The sequence below is a fragment of the Semicossyphus pulcher genome, unplaced genomic scaffold (assembly GCF_022749685.1).
Source record: "Semicossyphus pulcher isolate SPU_LCO1_2020_fin unplaced genomic scaffold, fSemPul1.0.p SCAF_16, whole genome shotgun sequence".
Lineage (NCBI taxonomy): Eukaryota > Metazoa > Chordata > Actinopteri > Labriformes > Labridae > Semicossyphus > Semicossyphus pulcher.
Genome location: NW_027211670.1, coordinates 5209078 through 5231709, shown reverse-complemented (window position 1 = coordinate 5231709; position 22632 = coordinate 5209078). Strand labels below are relative to the sequence as shown.

Here is a 22632-nt window from a genome sequence, read left to right as displayed (position 1 = left end):
ACTTTGACAGCAGTTACAAGTAAGAGGTAAACTATCTCACCTGTGCTTGCAGATTCCCGTTTGGGTGCTGCAGTCTCCCCTCTCACGTTAGACTTTAACACAGAGCCTACCACTGCTTTTCGCACTCCTCACTAGTGCGCACAACCAGAGGGAAAGATGCATTTATCTGCTGCGCTAGATCTTCCCATGCCTGCCTCTTGGTTTGAGCTGTAAAACTGGGGCTGAATTTATGTCCTAAAATGTTTATTTATTCATCAACTACTTGAGATAAAAGTAAACACTGTCCCTCCATCCAGTTGGGTTTTCTGGTTCTTCTTGTTAAATGCAGCAAACACAGCTTCTTATAAGCTTTATATAGGCTGGCCTGGCTTCACACAAATTGCGAATTATTAATTTTCCCTCGTTAATATCAGTTAGATTAAGTACTAAAATTAGCAGCATGCTAAATAAAAGTGATCAAGTAAATATAACTGCATGTGAAGATGAGCATGTGTTTCAAACATTCTGTAGGCTTTATACTTTAAAGTGTGGCTTACAATTTATTCAACAGAGATGTTCAGTACATAAAATGTACATCATAATTACACAATGTCCGAGTAAATTCTGTGATTAGGCCAATAAATTTCACTGTCCTTCTCTGCCCATCATCACTGTAAGAGCTTTTTTTTGGATCAGCCAATCACAGCTTCTGAAAGAATGTGTCATACCTAGCAACGGGGTCAACCACGCCTCCTCACTAAGATAAAAGTTTCTGTCCCTTCCTTGCTCAGAGTTGCTCTGAGAGTGTTCCTAAATCACTCCTAGGCTAGGACTCCTTGCTAGAAGTTTTTAAGCAAAGTTAGGATCTCTCTGAGAGTGTTCTGAGAATGTTTGTGAATACGGGCCCTGATGTTCGGCAGGTTAAAATGCATCCTGTGGACTTTCCTTGTAAACTTTTTACTCAGTGATACAGTGTGTGTGCACTTGGGACTGTGACTAATGTGTTTAATTCATTTATACCACGCAAATCACTGACAAAAGACATTTTGAAAGCTGCATTGTTAAGATCTCAGTTTACTCGATAGCATGCCAGAAGTCGAACCCTTTAGTTCGCTGACCTCCAGTGGCACTTTGGTGATATCATTAAAGGACGCAGCAGCTGGATTTAACTGAATCACAGCTTAGGTCTAAACTCTGACCACAAAAACCATTCCTTTTGTTTTGACGCTTTTGACAGAGCAACAATGTTCCAATGCTCCTGCCTGGAAGACATGTTTTGTTTTCCTGCTTGTTGTCTCATTCCACTCACTCTCAGTCAGTCTTTAACGCGAGGATGTAGTTAAAGCAACTGACTCAAATACTGTTTTGTCTTCACAGTGGCTGATGTTCAGCAAAATTTACATACACTCATTTTAGGATTTAGCAGAGTTGGGGACTAGAGGATTTAGCAGAAACTAATAAAACAATTCTAACAAATATTCCCTGTAGCACAAAGGGGATTCACTTTGTCAGCATTCAGTCGCTAATGTTAACTGTGTGGACGGAAACAGCGATTTTATCAACTGTGCATTTTTTGCAATTGTCTCCCAGTGCCAGCTGAATGCTCACTAGGCACGTATGAATTCATAGCTTAGATAAAAACAAACTGTACGCGTCAAAATCCCATTAACCAAATCCAGCTATCCCCCAACCATCCACACAACAGCCCTGAGAACTATGGTCAGAGGAAGAGGACATTAAACACTGATAACCTTGACTTTCATGATAGATTTACTTTAGCTTTACTTTAGGCAAGAATAAGGCTATTTTATGTATGTTTCAAAGCTCCTGTGGGCAGCTGAAACTGAAAATGAATAGTGACTCCTGATGTGGATGAGTGACTGATAATGACAGGACATTTCTTGCTGTGGGTGCAGTCCAGTAGGTATTGCAGGTGTGTTTGTTTCCAGATAAGACCTGAAGGTGTTCCTGCATTTTGGTGTCAGGTTCATGACTGCTGGCTGCTCCATTGGTTGGCCATAGGCCGGCGGAGCAGCTCCTCAACATGGCGGGCCACGTCCATTGTGTCATCCAGGTCAAAGTCTCCATCTGCATCCAACATGGCGTCACTCCTGAGGGGACAGCAACAGAGAGGGAGGAACGATGCACCTCTATCAGCTAGGACACAGGATACAAGACAACTAGAGCTGCCGCCTGAAAGTCAACGCTTCCTATCATCAGTTGAGAAAACAGGACTTTAGGGGGTTAGTTAGGGGGGGGGGAGTGGGACTGACTGCCCAGGGGCCCAGTGGGGAGGGGCCCTTAATGGGCCTGAAATAAATCTTTTAAGTTATCTAAAATTGTCTGAATAAATAAACAAACATTTAGAATTCCTTTCTGGAAAAAAATGTGGATTCTCTCTCAGAGGCCCCTCTCACCCCTACCAAATGCGCAAAATGGTTTAGTCCGACCAGTCGACTGGATTGATCCGTCAGCAGTCAGTCTAGAGAGCTAAGTGACTGACGTTGCAGGCTGCAGCACCATGTCTCCCACAAAGAAAGAAAAGTCGGGGTTTCAAAAAAGAGAAGAAAAAAAAAGGAGAGCGAGAGAAAGCAAGCTGAGGGAAAACAGCTTTTAACTAGTTTCTTTCAAAAGAAAGGGGAGCACAACCAACACAGTTTAAGAATGGTTTCAGCTAATACCAGCAATTTAGATTCAAGACAGTCAGCCAGCAGGAGTCTAGCTTGGATTATATTTGCTTCTTCTATTGGATAATGTAGGTAACAAACTCAATAAAATATAATTAGTTATTATTTTAGACTTTTAAATGCTTAAATATTACAAATTATTCCTCGAAGTAAACAAATGATGTAAAGGAGTATGCTTACATTGAAGGATAGACACCGAAGTTGTTGGGGTGGCTCACTGAGGGAGAAGCTGTCTGGTCCATGAACGCAGGAGTTCCTCCGCTGGATTCAGGGTTCGGGGTGGTAAATCTACCAGAGACATGTGCATCACCTTACTTGGAGCAGCTCCACCGACTGACCACATCTAATAATAATTACATATTACTCTCCAGAGAATACTAATTTCTGACTGGCAGGTGTCTGTCACAAGTATTGGGACACCTTAAATCTATGTATAAATTGTTTACAGTTTTTCTCCTTACACTGAATCAACACTAAACTAGAGGACCTTTTTGTATTCAGTCCTGTCCATTAAGAGTCGGCTAGGTTTCATGTGGCATTTTTAAGAAGAAGAACAACTTACTCCGGCACAACTTGTTTGATCTGTGGCTTTACGTATCCATCCACTGCTTTTGCTGCAAGAGAGACATTTCACAGTGTCGTACATGTGATGAGCTTATTCCACCATTCCAGGATGTAAAACCTGGTTCAACATCACAGTTATCTAAATATAAGTTGATGTCAAGAAAATATCTCTGAGGAGAAGCATCTGATTTTTTAAATGTGTGTGTTTAGCTCAGAGCAGTGTTGATCACAAATACACGTACAGAGTGGAGGGGTGTAGTACTTGGCGAAGACCTCGTCTTTGGGCCGGTCGGGGTAGAGAAACAGAAGATGGTTCAGGTCGCTGATGCGGTCAGCCAGGGAGCGAATGGAGAAGTCCTTGGTTGTGTAAGGCAACAGATTCCAGACCAGCCTCTCTCCTTTCCAAAGGCACAGCAAACAAATATTACAATCACTTAATCTTCATTTGACGCAAGAAGAGAAATCAGACTTGAAGCTGATAATATAAATGGTGCATTTGCAGGGCCATTTTTTTTGTTTGGGTATTATTTTATTTAGTTACTTTAATGACATTGGAATAAAATCACCAAAGAAGCCAATTCAGAATAAAGTTGGAGCAGTGAAAACCTGCCAGTTCAAACCAATTTGGAGCTGCCCATTGGTGCTTCAATTGCAAGTAATGTGGACAGGATCTTAGAACGAGAAGTTTTGGAATTGGTCCAGTAGATGGCCTCCGCCATAGTTGCGATACAGCTGCCATGGCTGCAACATAATCCCCTGGGGCAATTGCGCCCAATCAAAGTACGCCCAGTAAAAGTGCTTGCTTTTGCCACTGACAGGCTCAGATTGTCACCCCTGGTGTCCAGCAACATTACGGAAATGATCCCTACAAAGATCGTCCTTTTTTAAAGAGTAAGATCCTTTTGTTGTAACCAGAAACAGAAGTCTCGCTCAAAGAGAAGTCTTGCTCTGAAATTTCCCAGGTGGTGAGATGTTACCTGAACAGGACGGTGGAAATGCTATGTTGGTTAGTGTATTTGTTTTATCCCCCTCTCTGTCTCTTCTCCTTCTCTCTGCAATTTCTATGAGCTCTTTGGCCATATACTCCGGCTCAAATAAATAGGGACGGCCATCCAATTCAAATGCCTCATCTTCATCGAAATCAGGTAAATATTCAGCCATGGCTTTTGAAATATTCTTGCTGGCAGTCCTCTACGTAAACAAATCCTCTCTCACGTTTCCACCGTCCCGTTCAGGCAACATCTCATCACCCGTGAGATTTCAGAGAGAGACTTCTCCTTAAGCGAGACTTCTGTTTCTGGTTACACAAAAAGGACTTTTTCTTTAAAAGAGATCTTTGTAGGGATGTTGTCAGACACCTGGAGTAGCAATCTGAGCTTGTCCGCGACAAAAGCAAGCACTTTTAGCGGACATACTTTGATCAGGCACAATTGCCCCAGGCGATTATGTTATGAAAGGACATCACCCTGCTTTCTCTTGTCTATTCCCAAACAGTTCCATTGTTATAAAGGAGCTGATTTTACCACTAAGAAGTGAAGAAAACATTAGATTTTAGTTGTCACATTATTTGTTCCCTCTTTCTTTAGGCTGACTGGTAGTGGGCGGGGCTTATCAATTAACCCAGTTCCTCAGGTGTACTAAGTTTAGCTGGGTAACAGCGTCCAGTGAGAAGTCTGGCACACCACCATGATAACTGCGACCTGACACCAAAGCACCTTTTGTTTTGTGCCTTGATAACGACAAGGACTAGAAACCTAATATCTCCAGTTTGTTATTTTTTGGACCAACCACCAACAAGAAACCTTGAACAAGAAACATCTACTGATGCCACCTGGCCTGGTCGCTTGTGGGGAGCTCTCGGTTTGAGCTAGTCACTGTTGCTGACTGGAGGTAAGCCCCACACCACCCACTGCCAGCCAGCCTATTCTCTTCTATATTTATATGCACTTGACTATGACACAGCAGGAGCCAAACTCCCAGTCATTCTCGTACTCAATTGTTTCTTCTCATTGAGAATCTCTGGTCTGAACTTGCCTTAAGAATCACACTGCTTTAAAAACAGTTAGTAGTGTGGCACCTTGTTTGTTGGGGTTCTCAGCCACCCAGGCGATGGTGATGCCTCCGATCTCAGAGTCGCTAAACCGCAGCAGGAAGGTGCCGTTGGGTTTGGACAGCAGCATGTCCTGAGCTTGCTGCTTGTTGACAAAACCCAGGATCGCCCTAACACACACACACAGACACAGACACACAGATACACAGACGTGAGCCAGTGCAAAGCCAGATACTGTTAAAATGGAAGGGTAAATTTAATTGTTTTCAATGTATTTGAATCGGATCTGGACCAGTTTCACACAAGAGTTCCAAAGTGTCACTGAGTACTAACACATACACAAACAAGTACTATAAAGCAGTGTTAATTTCGTTAATGAAAATTATGATGAAAAATGTTTGTCAAGGACGGCGAGATGTTGACGAGCTAAAAATAGACCATTGATAATTAAACCTCTGATGACAGGTGTGTTTTGTTTTCGTTAATGAGACGGGACTAAAATGTGCACAGAAAGGAGTGGTCAGCTGCCTGCTTTAGTCAGACCGTTTAAATGAGTAGCGATGATGAATTTATAAAAAGTTTTAAAAAAGGTAAACACCAACACTGCTGCTGTAAATAAAGCAAGAGAGGAGTGTGCCGTATGCACAACTGTAACTGCACGGCTGCTTTCTGTGGTTTTACATGCGTAACATTCCAGAAGTTTCCATATATATTTTGACCCTCACATCTGTAAAGTCATTCAGTCCAGCTTCTTCCAACTAAGAAATATTGCCAAAATCAAACCTATGTTAACAACCAAACACACACCTTACTCTTTTCCCATTTAGACTACTGTAACTCCCTCCTCACCAGCATTACTCAGTCCTCAATAGCACACCTCCATATGGCCTAAAATGCAGCAGCTAGGTTGTTAACAGATACTGGTCGACAGTCTCATATCATTCCAATTCTTGCCTCCCTCCACTGGCTTCCAGTAAAGAACCATTTTCAAAATTGTATTAATAACATACAAGGCCCTGCACGGCCTGGCTCCTGCGTACACAGCAGAACTACTGAGCCCTTATTCTAGCGGCAGGCCTCTCCGTTCTTCCAATCAAGGCCTTTTATCAGTTCCTCGATCACACTTCAAATCCAGAGGTGATCGTGCATTTGAAGTTGCAGCCACTAAACTCTGGAACAGTCTACCCCAGAACATTAGGTCTGCTGGTGGTCAGTTTAAAACGGCTGCTAAAATCGAATTTCTTTAGGTTAGCGTTTGCATACATTTTGTCTGTCTGTCTGTGCATTATGCTTGTATGTGTGTATGAGTGTATGCTAGTATGCTTGTTTTACATATACGTATGTGTTGTATTTCTGCCTGTCTGTCTGTGCAGGATTTTACACTCTCTCTTGTACGTAAAGCACTTTGTAACTGTGTGTTTTAAAAGGTGCTACACAAATAAAGTTTATTATTATTATTATATTGCCCATGCAAAACATCGTCGGGAAACATTTAATGTAAGGATGGATGAAAGGACTATACAGCAGATTGAACCTGTATTAGGTTTACTAAAAGTAATGACTAATAGTAATGACTTCTTATTGACTGAAGAAATAGCTGCCAAAATTAACACTGGTATAAAGCCTTTAGTGTCTTCTGAGGTATCCGTGTGTTATAATTGTCCTCCAGTGGTGTCACTTTAGCTAACTGGGCTGACGGCTGCAAGTTTTTCAATTTAACTACTCTGTCTTTGTGCATTTAGAAAGCTCACCAAGCTTCAGAGCAGACCACTCCTCATTTGTGCTGCAGGCTAGACATTCCAGGCTACATACATAACCCACAGCAATCTCTGACTCAACTGTTGTTGGTCAAGTTACATCGTGTACAATGTCAGCATGAGTCATTACCCATCATTCCAGTGAGGCTTCAGATGTTTCTTCATGAGCTCCACAACTCCATCAAACCACTGCCAGAAGGTGAAGTTGCGTCCAGGTAAGCTCTCCTACACAAGATAAACACACTTCATCAGTATGTTTACATGCACACAGGCAGCCAGGTTACTCTGACGTGTGTGAGAGACAGGGGGCCCTCACCCGGTTAAACTGGGCCCAGGATATAGTCATGTTGCGGTATTCCTCAGGGTTGTTGCTGCTGCTCGTAAAAGCCTTCTGTGCCAGGAAGACCAGGTTATCCTCCGACAGGCCACGCCCACTGTGCATCTCTGCCTTGTACTTCATATCCAGGGCCTCGCACAGCTGGGGCCACAGCACCTTGTCTGGCACGATGAACGGCACCCTGCCCTGTGGAGGAACCAGCCAAAAATGATTAAAAAAAATAAACTCTGACAAAACAGTTTATTGTGGTGCTGAACACAAAAAAGGGCTGCATTGACGAGCTAGATGCCACAGCCGCTAAAGTCACACAGCACTGCGGCTACTGCTGCTTCACTTTGGTGTCCAGCAAGGTCTACGCTTTCCATGTGCCAATAAGCATTGTTTGATGAACACAGTGTTTGACCTGGATGTTCTGGATGTACTAGTCCTCGTTACCCATCCTTAGTTCGATACACACACTTATTAAAGAATACATTCACTGTTAGTTTGAGTCTTATCATAAGATTTTTTGGTATTAAAGACCAGCTCTAGTCATGTTTTAAGACATATAAAATACTCTGCTTGAAATAATAAATTGTGTCTGATATGTTTTATCTGCAAAATACGTTTAATTACCTTGTAAAAAAAATCCTCCCAATGCATCTCCTCCTTCTCCCTCCTTAAAAATCCCCCAATCTGCATAGTCCCCACCCACTATGCAAATTTCCAACCGACCCCACAGTCACAAAAACAAAACTCGTCTCTGTCATCATTTAGTGGCAACCTGTTGAAACTTAGCTAGCTTGAACTTTCGTCATTAGTCGTAGTAACGTTAACGCTAGTAGTCAGTAGTAAGTCTGCAAAAATTATGATGATGGTTACAGCTGGCTCGCGCATCGCCAAAGTGGTTGCCATAGGTTGCACATAATGATATGGATAGTGTCACCCCGTCCATTAACAGGATTGGCTCCGTAGGTTTGTGACGTCTCAAACCTGCCAATCTGAAAACGTGTTGTTCAGCCTGTTCGTGGTACACTGCAGTTTAAAAGCAGACTGGAGATGACTGCTGATGTTGTCCCTGATATGTCTTCTAGCACATGAAAAACACCACACGGAGATGTCAGGTTAAACACTTGATTTTCACTGGAGGGACTTATCCTTTAACCACAGATAATACTTATACTAATACTCGACAAGCTGCTTCAGTGTGTGGGGTTATAGGAAAATATCACTTGATTTAGTGACCACCTGATATGGCAAGGTATAAAATGCATATTGTGAAAAAACACTGAACTTACCGGCTCAGCGAAGGCATTGTCCCACAGGACTGTTGCGGTCGCGTTGTTGTCCTGACTGCCGTGAACAATCACCACCACAGGTAGAGATAACGTCTGCAGGTTACACGCAAAAAGAGGGAAAGCAAAAGTCTGCATTCATCAAATGAATAATTGTGAATAAATGTCCAATGCTCTGAAATATAAGGCTTGGAGATGTGTCAGATAAAGCCATAGACAAAGAGATTTTTAACATGCAAAACAGATCAAATATCCAATCTGATTACTTTGACGTGGAAGACGAGCTCGTTTCCCCCAACACTGAACTGCGACTCAAACAGAACTGTGAACTTCTCCTCTGTCACTGACTCTGCACCTCGACGGTCTGAGCGCTTGATCCGCTTCAGTGACTGCAAACAACAAAGACATCAAGACATGAAATTTGATCAGAGACACATTCATTCAAACTTAAACCAGCTTTATCCATCAGGGCTGGGTGGATAAATCGCAGTACGTACAGCTAAATGTAAACAGCAATTACAGTGGAATTTTCTTTTTTATTAGCCATGTAAATGGTTAAGTAGAAGTTTTGGCTGTTTTGGAATAAGGGAAAAAATTAAATATTGCATGTCAATCTCAGATCCCTGTCTGACGACGATATAGCCACTGGGGACAATGGTGAACGTTTTTTTCCCAAATTTCAACATCATGTTGCAAATTTGTAAAAACTAAAAATTAAGCTTTGTCAGGTCTGTCCTCAAGAGGAGAAGAAAACCATTACTGAAATGCTTGTTTGTTGAATGGAGGTCGGATTTGAGCTGATGCATTAGAGGAAGTCGGGAAATCTGAACGTTGAATGGCTTTCGTGACACAGCGTCAGGGGAATTTATCTCAAGTTGAATTTTAGATCTAGAACAGATTGTTAGCTGCATGCAGATGTCTGTTTATAGAGATTAATAAGAAGCTAAATCATTGTCAGATGACGCTGATGGGAGCCGGGATCTCATTACGGCGCATTATGTTCCGCCTGCTTTTGCTCTCCTGTTTTTCTTGCATACGCCACAGCCTGCTGATACGTGATTGGTCAATATTACTTGGACTATAAGCTCAATATTACTCGGACTACAACACTTGCCATCCCTAAATTCCACGTCCCTGCCTACATATTCTACATTTCTATGTAGAATCTGAGAATAGAGATAAAGTGCATGTAAACGTTGTCATACTGTTGACTCCTCAGTCTCACAGGGAAAGAACAATGTTGCCACACCGATGACTTCAGGGCAACAGGACAAAATCTGTTCTGTTGAACTTCTTTCTGTTTGTTTTTCTGTCATCTCTGACCCCTTCAGGGACCATGTCTCAAAAAGAGTAGCTTTAGGCTCACGGTGAGCTGTTCTGTGTCCTCTTTGAAGTGTTTTTCCCCCTTCATACTGACTCTTATAGGCTGAGAAGGAGACACTGCTTTTGATGTTGATAATCGAAATATGATGAAAATTTAGAATTTAAACCATGACACTCCTGCTGCATACATAAATGCACACATTGTCATTGATTTATCAGTTTTGTGTTCCCTCATTACAATGAACCCTAAAACTGAAGCAGCTGCTCGCTGCTGGATAAATGCCACTGTTTTTTGGAACACAAAAAAAAATTGGCTAAAGAAGTTGTGAAGTTGGCAGGAATTCTTCAAGGTTACAACTTCAACTTGTGTTATTTCCTGTTCATTCAAAAAGGACATAAGAGCACTGCACTGATAAAATTACTACAACAGTGTGTCATACGCAGCTTGTGTAATTATCAATGTGTGCACTGGTGTAAGAGAGGGCTGTAAAAAAGGAAGGGGATGTGTCCAAAGCGGTCATGTATCTTCCTCTTTTCATTTTATCTGTCACTGTGGTTTGGCTCAAGGTGTCACACACTTTTAATGTCACAATGCTTTGGTTGTAAGATGAAATATACTCTGAAGTTGTTATGGTGTAGTTTGGGTGGTAGATAAACACACAAAACGTATCATGAAAGGACCCTAACTCAAAAGCCTTGCATCAAGTTTAAACTGGGGGTGAATACGAGTAATAGATTCATTGATTACAAATCGGATCCGAAATAGATTTTTTTCACACAATTATATAACATATTATCAGTATGTTTTATAAAAGCAGATCCTTAGCTGGAATCAAACAGTGGATGTTAAAGATATGTAAGTGTATGTGTGCGCCTTAAACTTTGAGCTATCAGGAGATCCAGACATTTTGTTCTATAGTATCTATGGATTCAGAGCATGTTAGATCATATGGAAAATACTTGTTGCATTACAGCCAACATAGCGATCTAAAAATACTGCGTTTATTTGAGCAATAGACATTATTACGACGAAGACAGAGGGTTAGGAAAGAGAGGATCTGGTGCCGCTTCGGCTACTGCAGCACCAGAGACAGGGTGCCTACGCCAATTTATGCTGTTTCCTGATTGGCTGAAGTGAAATAGTGACATCATTGCGTTCTAAAACTGCATTTGGAGATTTGACAAGTCAAACCTTCTGCAACTCTAGGCAACCGCTTTAGACGCTCTGCAGCTAACCAGATCACACCGCTGAAATTCTCTCTGCAACATTCTAAAACTGTTTTGTTGGCTGTGAATCATTGATCTGAACTGGCCTTTAGGTACCAAAATTAGATCATTTTCTTGTTTGTAATTTTTTCCTGCACACAGTGCTGGGATAGAAAAAGTAACTGAACACAAAACCAGCTCATTTGACACACCGTTTACAGTAATGAAAGGCTTGATGAGCAGGATTTCCCAAAAAAATAATGTTTGTTATTATTTGATATTGTTGAGACCCAAATTAAAATTTAACCTCCCCTCTCAATATTCAATCAAACATATCAATCATAACAATAAGTGTTTAGTTGTGTCTGTATCTGCAGAGAATTTGCCCTTCATATGTAATTTCTCATTTCTTCTAATTCTGCGTGTCAATAATTGTGCAGTGGTGTTAAGCTCACAGCCAACAGCCTGCAGGTCGGGACTAAATGAAAATCTAGAGACCAGGTGACAGCACTGTCTCTCTGCTCTGCTCTCTATCTGTCTGCAACAGACGCTAATGTAACTTTTGCATCTTTATTAGATGCCAAAAGGACTTAATAAAACGTTGGTACTTGCCAACCTGTGAGTGAGAGCAGACGGAGGGTGGAGCGGACAGACACACAGTCTGCAGAATGAAGCGCGACTTCAGCTGCAGACAAACAAAATCCAGTACCTTCATGCATGGTTGTGCAGAGGTGTGAATTAATTTGTTTGTTGTTTAGAGTGTAACCGCTGTGAGACAATCAGAAATTAGCGTCTTTTTGTTTCGTTTCACCGCTTTGTTTTCATTAACAGCGCTCGCCGTCTTCACTTTCTGTTTATGTCACTCGACCACAATCTCTCTCACTCTCTCTAGCGGCAGATTTGGGGTGAAAACTGATCCTAAATGTGTGTTTTGTCAAAGCTTCGGTACCTTTCTGTACTATCAGACTTAAAAATAACGGAGATTGTATCGTTTTAAACTAGTGGTATTGAATAGTAGCCAAGTACCGAAAATGTTGACAACCTTACAAGAAAATATATTGGAGTAACATTAGATCTCCCTCTTGTCTCAATTGGCAGATGGCAGAGGGTGCAGAGGAACAGTCAGCGGGAAACATGCCAATGCTGGATGCAAGTTTAACTGTCAGCCATTCATCTTGTTCAGACTTTATGGGTTGCCTCTGTAGGCCTGGAGTTCCAGAGAAGGGGGAAGGAAGGGGGGGCAATTCCTATTTTTCAAATTGCTCACTCTGCTGCCAGTGAGAGACTTTGCTAATGCAGAATGATTTGTTGCTATGCTAACTCCTGAGCTGCTGACCCCTCGTCTAAGAACAATTAAAAAAACAAACACAATGGTGGTGAACTTTTAATTAACACCAGTGATGTATCACTCTTAACTCCTGAAAAGATAACAAAGAGAGCTTACCATGTTTCTGAAGTGTGCACTGAGGGTGCCCGTAGCCTGGTGATACTCCATCACGCAGTTGTTGTTGAGGATTTCTCCACTGCTTTCACTACGAGGGCCAGAGAAGGCAGTTAGAAAAGATTAACAGAATTCTCAGTGACTGTAGGTGGGGACATGTTTAATTTAGGGGAGTTACCCATCTGTCATGAAGACTAACCCACATAAAACTAATTCTATTCACTTAGAAACCAATTATTACATTTGAATATCAAACAAAGTACCTGCTTCAATCACCAATTATTTGTAATTATAGTATCTTCAAGCTGTTTTATGCATTTATAATGATCATAAGTCTATACGCCTCACCTGTGTGTGCTCTCATTCTTCAGCAGAGCTTTAGCCTGCTGCTCGCTAACGATGACAGCCTTGACCTGAGGAGGGTTCATGTGGACGTTAAGCTTTCCGCCGACCAGGAGGCGCACTGTGGCTGCAAACTTGGTCTGGGTCTTTAACACTTGGGGTGGCTGTTTCTCAATGATGAAGGTGCTGAGGAGAAGAGGGGACAACATGACGGGCTGGTCAGCAAATTCTCCCATGAGAGGATCAGAGTTTTCAAAAGACATTCATGGATGAACATGAGCTTAGTGTTTAGTTTAGTGTGGCACGAGTCCTTCAGCCCGTGCAGGTGGTGCGGTGAGTGCACGGCATAGGGGGATAATAGTGTGTTTGTTCTCATTCCCTCGTCGTCGGCCTCCCGTAAAATCATCTCTGCACGTTTGCAAACTTGTTGCTTAGCATGGTTGAAGTCTAATCCGGCGCGTGGTGGAGTCAGCGTGCCTCCCTGAGACTGCGGACAGCAAAGTGGTGCTGAAGGCGCAGCGTGGCTCCACATTGCCACCATGGACTCAGTTCGCCCCTGTGGTGGTTACGCTGTAAGCGGCCAAGAGCTCTCAAAAGGACTTTGTGGCTTTCTGTACAATCGAATACTTGCCGTCGAAGCTTCAAAGCCCAAAAAATGGTATTCCGAACAGCCCTAGTTGAATGCCACAATGCTGATAACATTCTGCAGTCATTGTGGACAGGCACCTTGCCAGAAACACAGATGAAGTTCTCAAATACAAAAGCAAAAACAAAAAGCACAGAGAGACAAATTGGTCTTATTGTTTGTTCATGGTTCTGCCAGCTGCTGGTAAAATGTTGAGGTTAATTATAAGTTATTTGTGTACCACTGAATTACAGAGTGAGCCCACACAGAGATGTGAAACTGAAGCTCAACTTCAGACAGCAATTGTGCAACGGTATGCTGGTGTAATTCTGTGGTTAAGCAGCAGTTTAGATATGGAAGTACAATGCAGACTCAGTCTCTGATAACTGTCTCACAATCAGGACAGAATCTTTACACACGGGAAAAAAAGCGATGTCTCTCTCTCACCTAGTGACCAAAGCGGAGATGATATCAGTGATGTCAGCGTTGAGTTTGCTCAGCAGCTCTTCCATGGGGCCTGGCAGAGGAAGCTGCTGGGTCAGATGTTCGCAGCGCCGGATCTGCTGTCGGTTCTGCCAGATCAGATCAGCCAGCTTCTCACACCTGGGGGACAGAGAGAGGAAGTGTGGGAGTGCAGGGAGAGAGGAAGGATGTTGTTTTTATGTTTTAAATGTTGTTAAATGTTCTGTTTATTTGATTTAAATTCACCTAATCTATATTAAAGTAAACAACTCTATTAAATGAAAACAGTAACAAATTATTTTCCCTACATCATAGAAGAAAACCATAAATTGGCCAAAGTTAGGTTAAACTTTTCAGTAAAGTTATCCAGTATTACAGTATAACCTCTGACCTTTAAAATTATATGCGAGTTAAAATTATTATTATTCCTATTCTCATATACCAAGACTGGAGGACATCCAGTCCCCCCTCATGAGGTCCCCCGTTGCCAGCCAGCTGCTGCCTCCTCTTCCACTGGATGAGCTCCTCATCGAGGATCAGAGTCTGCTGCTTCCTGAGCAGAGCCAGGGTCTTCTGGTGCTGTTCTGACAGGTCCTGCAAACACACCAACAACCACACACTGAGAAACATCTAAGTATTTTACACTCAATGAAAACTGAGCGATATGGCTATTGATAATTTATTTTGCATAGATCATTATCATAGTTTATCACGAAACATAATTAAATACTGCAGAGAATCCTGCTGATGATGTAATCCTTCAGAAGACCAGAGGGTTCATGACCGTAAAACCTGGAATATTAGTCGCACCGGAATATAAGACACAGTCCGTTTTAGGGGCTAAAAATGTTTTCTATAGCTATTTATTAATAAAAAATTGCATACAAGTTATTTCAATGTGAAACACATTCAAAAGACACACAAATTATAGCCTACCATCTGTTTTCATCATGTCGAGTTTGCAATCTGGCTAGCTACCGGTGCCATAATTGAGATACAGTAATATTGATTGTTGTGAGAGTGGTGGCTGCACTGGCGATCATGACGTCGCATGTCCGTGACGAAGCTTTAGCTAGATTATAGCACCATCGTCAAATCCATAAAATCTCTCTCTCTGAATTTCATACTGGTATATTGGTTGCATGGGTATAAAGGATGCAGCCCACTTTATGGATGAAAAACAAAATGTTTTAAAAGTGCGTCTTTTACACCGAATTTTACGGTAGTTAAAAATAAGAATATCGTTTTTTAACATGCACTTAAGTTGTGTTTTATACATTTTTGCCAAATATGTGGATAAAAACTTAATTTAAACAATCAAAGAGCAGCAGTGATAACAGGCTTTTACAGAATTTTAAATTTGGTGAACTCCGCACCACGGCTCATTCTGTCCTGTTTGTGTGTGAGATGTATTTATAGTGTCTTCATACAAGCCTGTATTTCTGTAGTGTGCTAGCCTCTCTGGTTAGCCAGGCCTCCACAGTGGCCCTCTTGCTCTGTAGGGTGGTCTCCCGCTGGGTGCGCTCGGCTGGAGGCAGCGAAGACAGGCTGCTCAACTGGGCTGTTAAAGCAGGAAACAGGAGACAGGCAGGACGTTACAAACACTGTTTACTTTTGTGGAGCTGCCTGATCTCGGAAAAAAATCTATTTTACTATCAATTTGTTTTAGTCAGATTATATCATTCAAAACGATTACTCATCTTGCAATGAGCCGAACTAAACATGCTACAAAGAAGAGAAGAGAAGAATTCTCATTTCAAGCATATGAAAATGTACTTTAAGCATTAGAGTGGGGTGTGCAGGAAAATGAAGGACAAATCACGCCTCATATTGATTCATTAAGAAAAACAGTGCATTATATATTTCAGTATGGGATGAGAGTAGCGGTAACACTTTCTTTGAAGGGGTGTGAATAAGACCGACATGACACCTTCGTAACCATGACATGACACCTGTCATGAACATGAGTCTTTATGATTGGTTATGACTGTTGTCATTAAGTGTCATTTGGTCATTTTTAATGCAAAGTAGACATTGTTTGAGATCAATTTGAGATCAACTTTGTATTAAAAATGATATAATTGACCAAAAGACAATTAATAGCAACAGTCGTGAAGGTTTCATGTCAGTCTTATGCACACCTCTTCAAAGAAAGTGTTACCAGAGTAGGTGAGTCAGCGCCTGGAGGCTGAAAGAGACCTGACCAACAAGCAGCTCATCATAGATTAAAATAATGCAGTGGTGTGAGGAAAGAGATGTTTCATAACATAGATGTATCTGATCTGTTTGTCACCATTAACAGAGACTCCAGTCTGAATTGAAATTCATAAACAACTTTGGTGGAAACATCAGGCTTCATTATCAAACCAAATATATCTCTCAGAAGTGGTCCTCTAGTTTGTGAAGTTTGGGAGTGTTTATTTGACCTTTGACCCTCTGATTGGTATCTGACTTTCTATGTCTTAACATCTGTCTTAATGTCTATGACTGCATGTGTGTGTGTGTGTGTGTGTGTGTGTCTGCGTATCCTCATCCTCACCCTGGATGCGTAGATTCTCCTGGTACTGGATGATGAAGTACTCCTGGCTGTGCTGCAGCTTCCTCAGTTCATTCTCTGTTTCCAGTGTGGCCAGGCGGAGCTCCTCAAAGGCCTGGTTGATCTGCTGGTGGCGCTGGGACAGACTGTCCATGGCCTGCCCCCCACTCCCACAGCTGGCCTGCACACAAAACATTTAAAAGGCTCCAGGTGTTGCTTTTATCGGTTTGTTTTTCTTCTTTTTGTCCATTCATTTTGGCTATACCAATTACATTAATGAGCGGTATTTATTGTTTTTGGATAATTGCTACCAGATTTTTTTCATAACTCTCTTTCTCTGGAGTACATTTAAACCATACATCAATAAAAATGAGTTTGCACACACATATAAACCAAAATGTGCGGATGCTTAGCCAAAAGTGAGCAAATATTAAAACAGAGAAATTAAACAGCTAGCGCTACAGCTAACACCATCAGAAACCATGTTTAAAAGAACACTGTGGCTAATCACTTCAAAGTACACACACTCACACTGTTCCCTCTGTTATATTGGAATCCAACATTTTGTTGAAAATACTGCATCTACAGGACAAGACACGCCGGTGGTACATTTGTGACTTGATTACAGCCAACAAGCTTGAGGGTGGTTATTAGCACTTTATTAACCATAGTATGTATTTTAGTATTTAGTGATGATATACAATGCAAGTCCCTTGATATGGTTAATTTAACTACCCTATGAATGCAGTGCTACATACAGCATTGTCTACGCATTATGTTTTGATGTCACATCAGGGATAAGTTACACGTGACTGTATTATGTGAACTAGTCGTGTGTATATTTTAAAGTCAGAAAGAACAGTGCAATATTAAATCAGGAGACATTTAAGCCCTGTAGTGTGCAAGCTGTTTATTTGTCCAAATTTCAACTCTGCCCAAAACTGCATTAAAGTGCACTGGACACACAGGGAGGGAATTCACAAAGAATGAATGTCACCCGCTATCTGCTCCATCTCAAGGTCTGCACTTGCACTGATGCACCCATGAAGTTTCACAGATCCGTGCAGTTTGCTCTTGTTTTGTGTCTGATTGTGGAGAGAAGCTGTCTGCACCTCCGCTCTCTGCTGCACGGTGCCGCGCTCTCAGGCAATAGTTGAGCACACACTGACGGAGTTCAACTCCATGATGAGCAGGGAGAGGAGGGGGCAGCTCTTTTACAGTTTATTGTAAAGTCCAGACATGACAGGTGTTTACTAATTTGAAAAAAATGAAGCTGCTTTACAGACAGTTAAACAAGTGCACAATGCTCGTCCAGATATTATAATCCCAGTCATGCGTGCCAGGGTTGAGCCTCAATTGAGCCCCGGACTGATTGGTCTTCCGGTCATAATAATAATGACAATACATTATTATCAGATTGTTGTTACAAACACATTTTATGATCAAACAAAAGGTGGCATTGTCGTCATGATCACTGTAAATTCAGAGCATGACAGCCCTTATAACACTGCGCCGCAGTTACCACCAGTTCTCTGCAGACAGTAATATTTTCACTCAAAGTGCGTGGTGCTGTTGGCGCTGGTGTTTGTGAATTAGGTGCTTTTAGCCACGAGGCTCATTTACATAGAAAGAAATTTGCCTCGAATGTCAGCGTAATGACTCATTTAAATGTGCGCGAACAGCACAGGAGCACAGAGAGGCTGTTTGCTCTGCAACACACTTTGGGGTGCATTTAACCCTCTGCGTGTGCTTGGAGAGTGAGGCGGAGTGTTTTTGTGTCATTTGCACAGGTTTAGCAGGCGCAAGTGCTGCGCAATCCTTTAGTGAATTCCACCCACAGTGTTCTTGCAAATGATGACAAAGCAACAACCCATTTAACACTTACATTTGTAGCATCTTGAACCAGCCTCTGCTCTGAGTGCAGGATGTGTTTTATGCAGCGAACCAGCTCCAAAGGACAGCGGTCATAAGTGCTCTGCAAAGCAATTACATAAACACACAATCACTTTTTTTGGACATAGCATAGACTTACATTCATAACATGTAGACCTAGCCTAACCCTTAGTACTTCATGCATAACAACAACATTAACCACTGGCACAAAAACCTGCTGTTGATTGACTAGTCTGTTGTCAGTAATGCATCCCCAAAGAAGGCTATATAAGAGCATGCACTCACAGAGACGATGTGTTGAATCATTCATAAGGTAAAAAGTGCAATCCAGTATCATAGCAACAATTTTGCCAATGTTAGAGTCAGAGGTGTTTTTGTTCAGCTAACTTTGTTAGCTCTGCTCTTGTTGACACATTGTTAAAATAATGATAATTACTCTGTGCCCATATATCACCTAAAGTCAAGGCACCCCAACCCTGGTCCATCGACCACAATGAAGAACATATCATTATAGTAACGATTCAACTTTATCACCTATCAGAGACTGTTTTAGACTATTCTGAAACAGAGAAAGTCATCGGTTCTGCAGGAGATAAGTCAGTCATCAGCACTTTTCAGCAGTACATGGTTTCAATATGAGTCAATACTGTGACTGCACAGAGAAATCCCATGATCTGTTCATCTCATGACTGGTACCTTGAGCTGGTTAGCATAGTGACCCAGCTTAATCTTTAGCAGGAAGCCGTCCTCTCCTCCCTGAAGCGTGGCTTTCTTCTGCAGCTCAGCCACCAGGCTGTCCAACAGACGCTTGGCTTTGGCCTCCTCGGCTGGGTTGTCTAACTCCACTGAATCCCTGTGAATGGCATGAATCCATTTCTAGATTATCAACTAATCCAATTTCAAAGCTCACTGCTGCTCATAAGACTAGCTGTTGAAATCGTAAATCTCTTAACAAGTTTGGCTTTAGGTAGAATTTCTTATAAAAGTGTTTCCTGGTTAAGCACTTGACTGTGTTGGCCCGTGCCAATCTAATCTGTCACACAATAGTTTCACACTGAACCAAAACTTTTTAACACATCTCATTAGTGTTGGCCCCCATCCAACTTAAATACTAAGTGGAATCAATCAATTACTGTGCAATGTGTCCAACTCAAAACTGCTTTAATCCACTTACATTGCTTTTCCCTTCAGCTCTGCATCTGGTCTCTAACGGCCCACACACTGGCTTACCCTGCCTCTTTCTGTTTCTTTCTCCTTATATGTGTTTGATGACTTTTTTCATCAGCAATAACTTTGCCCAAAAAACATAACTCTCATTTTGGCTGTTATCACCCTGGAGGAGTTTTTATGTTAATTACATAGTTTATTGAGGATGTAAGCAAACAGCACTACCAGTAATAAGCACCTTGATAGAAATAAATCTTCCAAAGGCAAGGCTCCCTCATCCTTTAAGAGTGTTGGATTGAAGGTTAAAATTATTTACATTTTGTAATGCTGACAAATGTACACCAGATCAGTGCATTTATCATTGATCTAGGTATATCTAATTGACTAGAAACTAGATGAAGTTAAGTCTCCTGAAATTTGCCTTTTGCTTAGGTTTTTAGACCGTGGCCATCCCGGCCAGGGAAGTTATAAAAGATCATTAATTTAAAGTAAAAACCTCAACCCAAGGCCACACGGATTTGTGTTGCAATTGAAAAATGAATGAATTTAAGATCAAGGTCTATTGCATACCAGAGCTGGCTCTCAATCCACTGGGCCAGGTAGTGTCGCACCTCAATGGGGAAATGCTGGCCATACAGCGCCTGCATCTGGTGCAGCGCCTCACCCTGCAGTTGCTGGGCCTGGATCCACATCGCCATGGTGCTCCTGTGGAAGCAGAAAAATGGCAGAATAAGAAGCCATGGAGAGGATTAGAGAGAGGAATAAGGAATTGTGAGCAAAATCAGTAATGCCAAGGATGTCAAGTGAATGACTGCCTTCCAAATACAGGACCCGCAAATTGGAAATCATACAAACTAACATCTGCCAAATGGGTGAGCAATTAACGACATGCATGGGTTCTTTCCGGGTACTCCGGCTGCCTCCCACAGTCCAAAGACATGTTTGGTTAAATGGTGACTCTAAAAATTGCCCGTGGGTGTGAATGCAAGCATGAAAGGTTATCTTTCTGTATGTGTCAGCTCTGAGATTGATTGAAAGAGCAAGAGTCGAAAGCAAGTGTCGAAAATCAGGACGAGCCAAAGGGAAAAGTAAGTTGTGAGTTGTAATTAGTGCCAATGAGATATTTGGTAATGTTTTAAAGTTTACTGCAATAAGAGTTTTTTTTCTAGTTTGCTAACCAATCCAAAGTACTGTTACCTACCCATAATTACGGCTTACTAACTAGCTTAGCTGACAGCAGGCAAGCTTATTTAGCAGTAGGCACACTGCAGCTGTCAAAAGACAGCCAATGAGAATGGCAGAATGTGATTTGATGACTGCTAGCACTCAAAGGGGCGTATTAGTAAATAATGGATGAAATCAGAATAAAATAATAATTTTCAACAGGATTTTTTCTTTTTTACAGATAAAAAATGAACCCTGCTTAAAGCTCCTTTGAGTTTTTCGCTGGTTATGAAACAGACTGAAATTAATTCTAATTACTCTATGTGACCTACAAAAGCAAACCGGGCCATTGGTTTGCGTTCATATGTCAGCTTTTAACAGCAGACCAAAAGTTTGATGCGTGAGGAAACTGCTTTCTGTTGTCCTTTGTCTGCAGGGGTCTCCAAAATCAACACAAACAGGAAGTTTCTCACAGTAGCTTTAATGCACAAAGTGGTGCATGATCTGTCAGGGGGGCTCTCACCCCCTTTTATTTGTGTACCCCCCCTTGTTGAAACGAAAATTTTGACAACTGTCAGACCGAGAAAAATAAGCATTTTCCACGTAACAGTAGGATTAGTGGAAGAATTATATGTGTAACCATTTGACTAAGCAAATGATACAATAAAACACGAAGTGTATTTTGATAATGCCGTGTAGTCAGCTAGAAAAGAGAAAGAGAGGGAAAACTCATTTTAAAGAGCAGTAACAGTACATTTATTACAAAGTCGTCTACATATGTTTTAGTATTGTCCTTATCAGACTAAACAAGAAAGCGGAACGCATCGGTCTGCAGCTTTCCCTTTCGACAAGTTTGAGAAATACCTTAGCTTGCAAACAGTTACTTGCTGTACACTGATATTGGCTGGTTTGATACCAAAGATTTTATGCAGCCAACTTGCAAATGGCGATCTGCGAGTAGAGCTTTACAGACGCTACACATGCTGAGTGGGAAGAGGGGCATTTACGTACATTTATCACTGTGATGAGACAACACTATGCAACGTTAGCTAGCTAGCCAAAACTTCACTTTCATGCGCCACAAGTAGTCAGCAGCTAGTTTACGTTACGTCTTTAACTTACCTTTAAAGAGACTGCAGCAAATCTTACAGCCACACCATGGACGAGCGGCGGAAAGCACGCACACACCCAACTTTCAAACCTAACACAGGTTAGTTGGCGTACATGTCACATCGCAAACTACTTTAACGCCTTCTGGATTTCTTTTGGCAAAGCAGCTGTTGTTGACTAGCATCAAGCCAATACTAAATACAAAACAAAGCTTCCTGTTTGAAATTTCAAAATAAAATCCAATGTCCCATTACACTAGCTTGAGATTTTTTTAATCATAATTCATTTTGCATATAATATGCTACATAAATACATATTTTAAAGAGAAGTTTGCTATTGTTGTTGTTGTTGTTTTGCTCAATAATAGTATAATTGTAACAATAATAACTATTATGTTTTCAAATTTGCAACAGAAACTATCTACCGGTTTTATTCTTGTTAACTTCCGGTAGCTTGCCAGCACTAGTATTTCCGCTTACAGCCCCACCTCTGTGATGATGAATCAGAATAACAGAATGCAACAGTTATGATCAATACAGCTATTAAACGAAAATTTAAAAGATAAAATAAAATTATGAAGGAAATTTGAAAGAAAATTAAAAAAGGATGAGGACATTCATTTTTTGTATAATTACTTGTATTAATTCCTCACATGTATATTTTTCGTTTGTTTTCTTTTTTAATTTCTAAAATTAATTCAAGATATATCTGGCTC

At 41.4% G+C, this 22632-nt stretch overlaps 1 protein-coding gene across 1 annotated transcript; it reads right to left on the bottom strand.

Annotated features, from left to right (window-relative positions):
• Nucleotides 1–976: 976 nt before the first annotated feature.
• Nucleotides 977–22050, bottom strand: LOC138593272 (signal transducer and activator of transcription 5B-like). Its single transcript, XM_069664206.1, has 19 exons — nt 21930–22050; nt 20214–20348; nt 19173–19329; nt 18469–18558; nt 16587–16764; nt 15478–15608; nt 14490–14641; nt 14033–14188; nt 12967–13146; nt 12622–12709; nt 8915–9037; nt 8652–8744; nt 7354–7560; nt 7168–7262; nt 5308–5450; nt 3473–3628; nt 3229–3280; nt 2847–2954; nt 977–2090 (listed from the first exon to the last, which is right to left on the bottom strand). The coding sequence occupies exons 2-19, from the start codon at nt 20339–20341 to the stop codon at nt 1967–1969; spliced, it is 2361 nt and encodes a 786-aa protein (XP_069520307.1). The 5' UTR covers nt 20342–20348; nt 21930–22050; the 3' UTR covers nt 977–1966.
• Nucleotides 22051–22632: the final 582 nt, after the last annotated feature.

Coding starts and splice junctions, on each gene's coding strand:
- LOC138593272 (XM_069664206.1), bottom strand. CDS start 20,341: ATGGCGATGTGGATCCAGGCCCAGCAACTGCAGGGTGAGGCGCTGCAC. Junction 13,147..14,032: donor ATCTCCGCTTTGGTCACTAG/GTGAGAGAGAGA, acceptor TCTTCTCCTCAG/CACCTTCATCATTGAGAAAC. Junction 3,629..5,307: donor TGAGAACCCCAACAAACAAG/GTGCCACACTAC, acceptor GCCTTTGGAAAG/GAGAGAGGCTGGTCTGGAAT.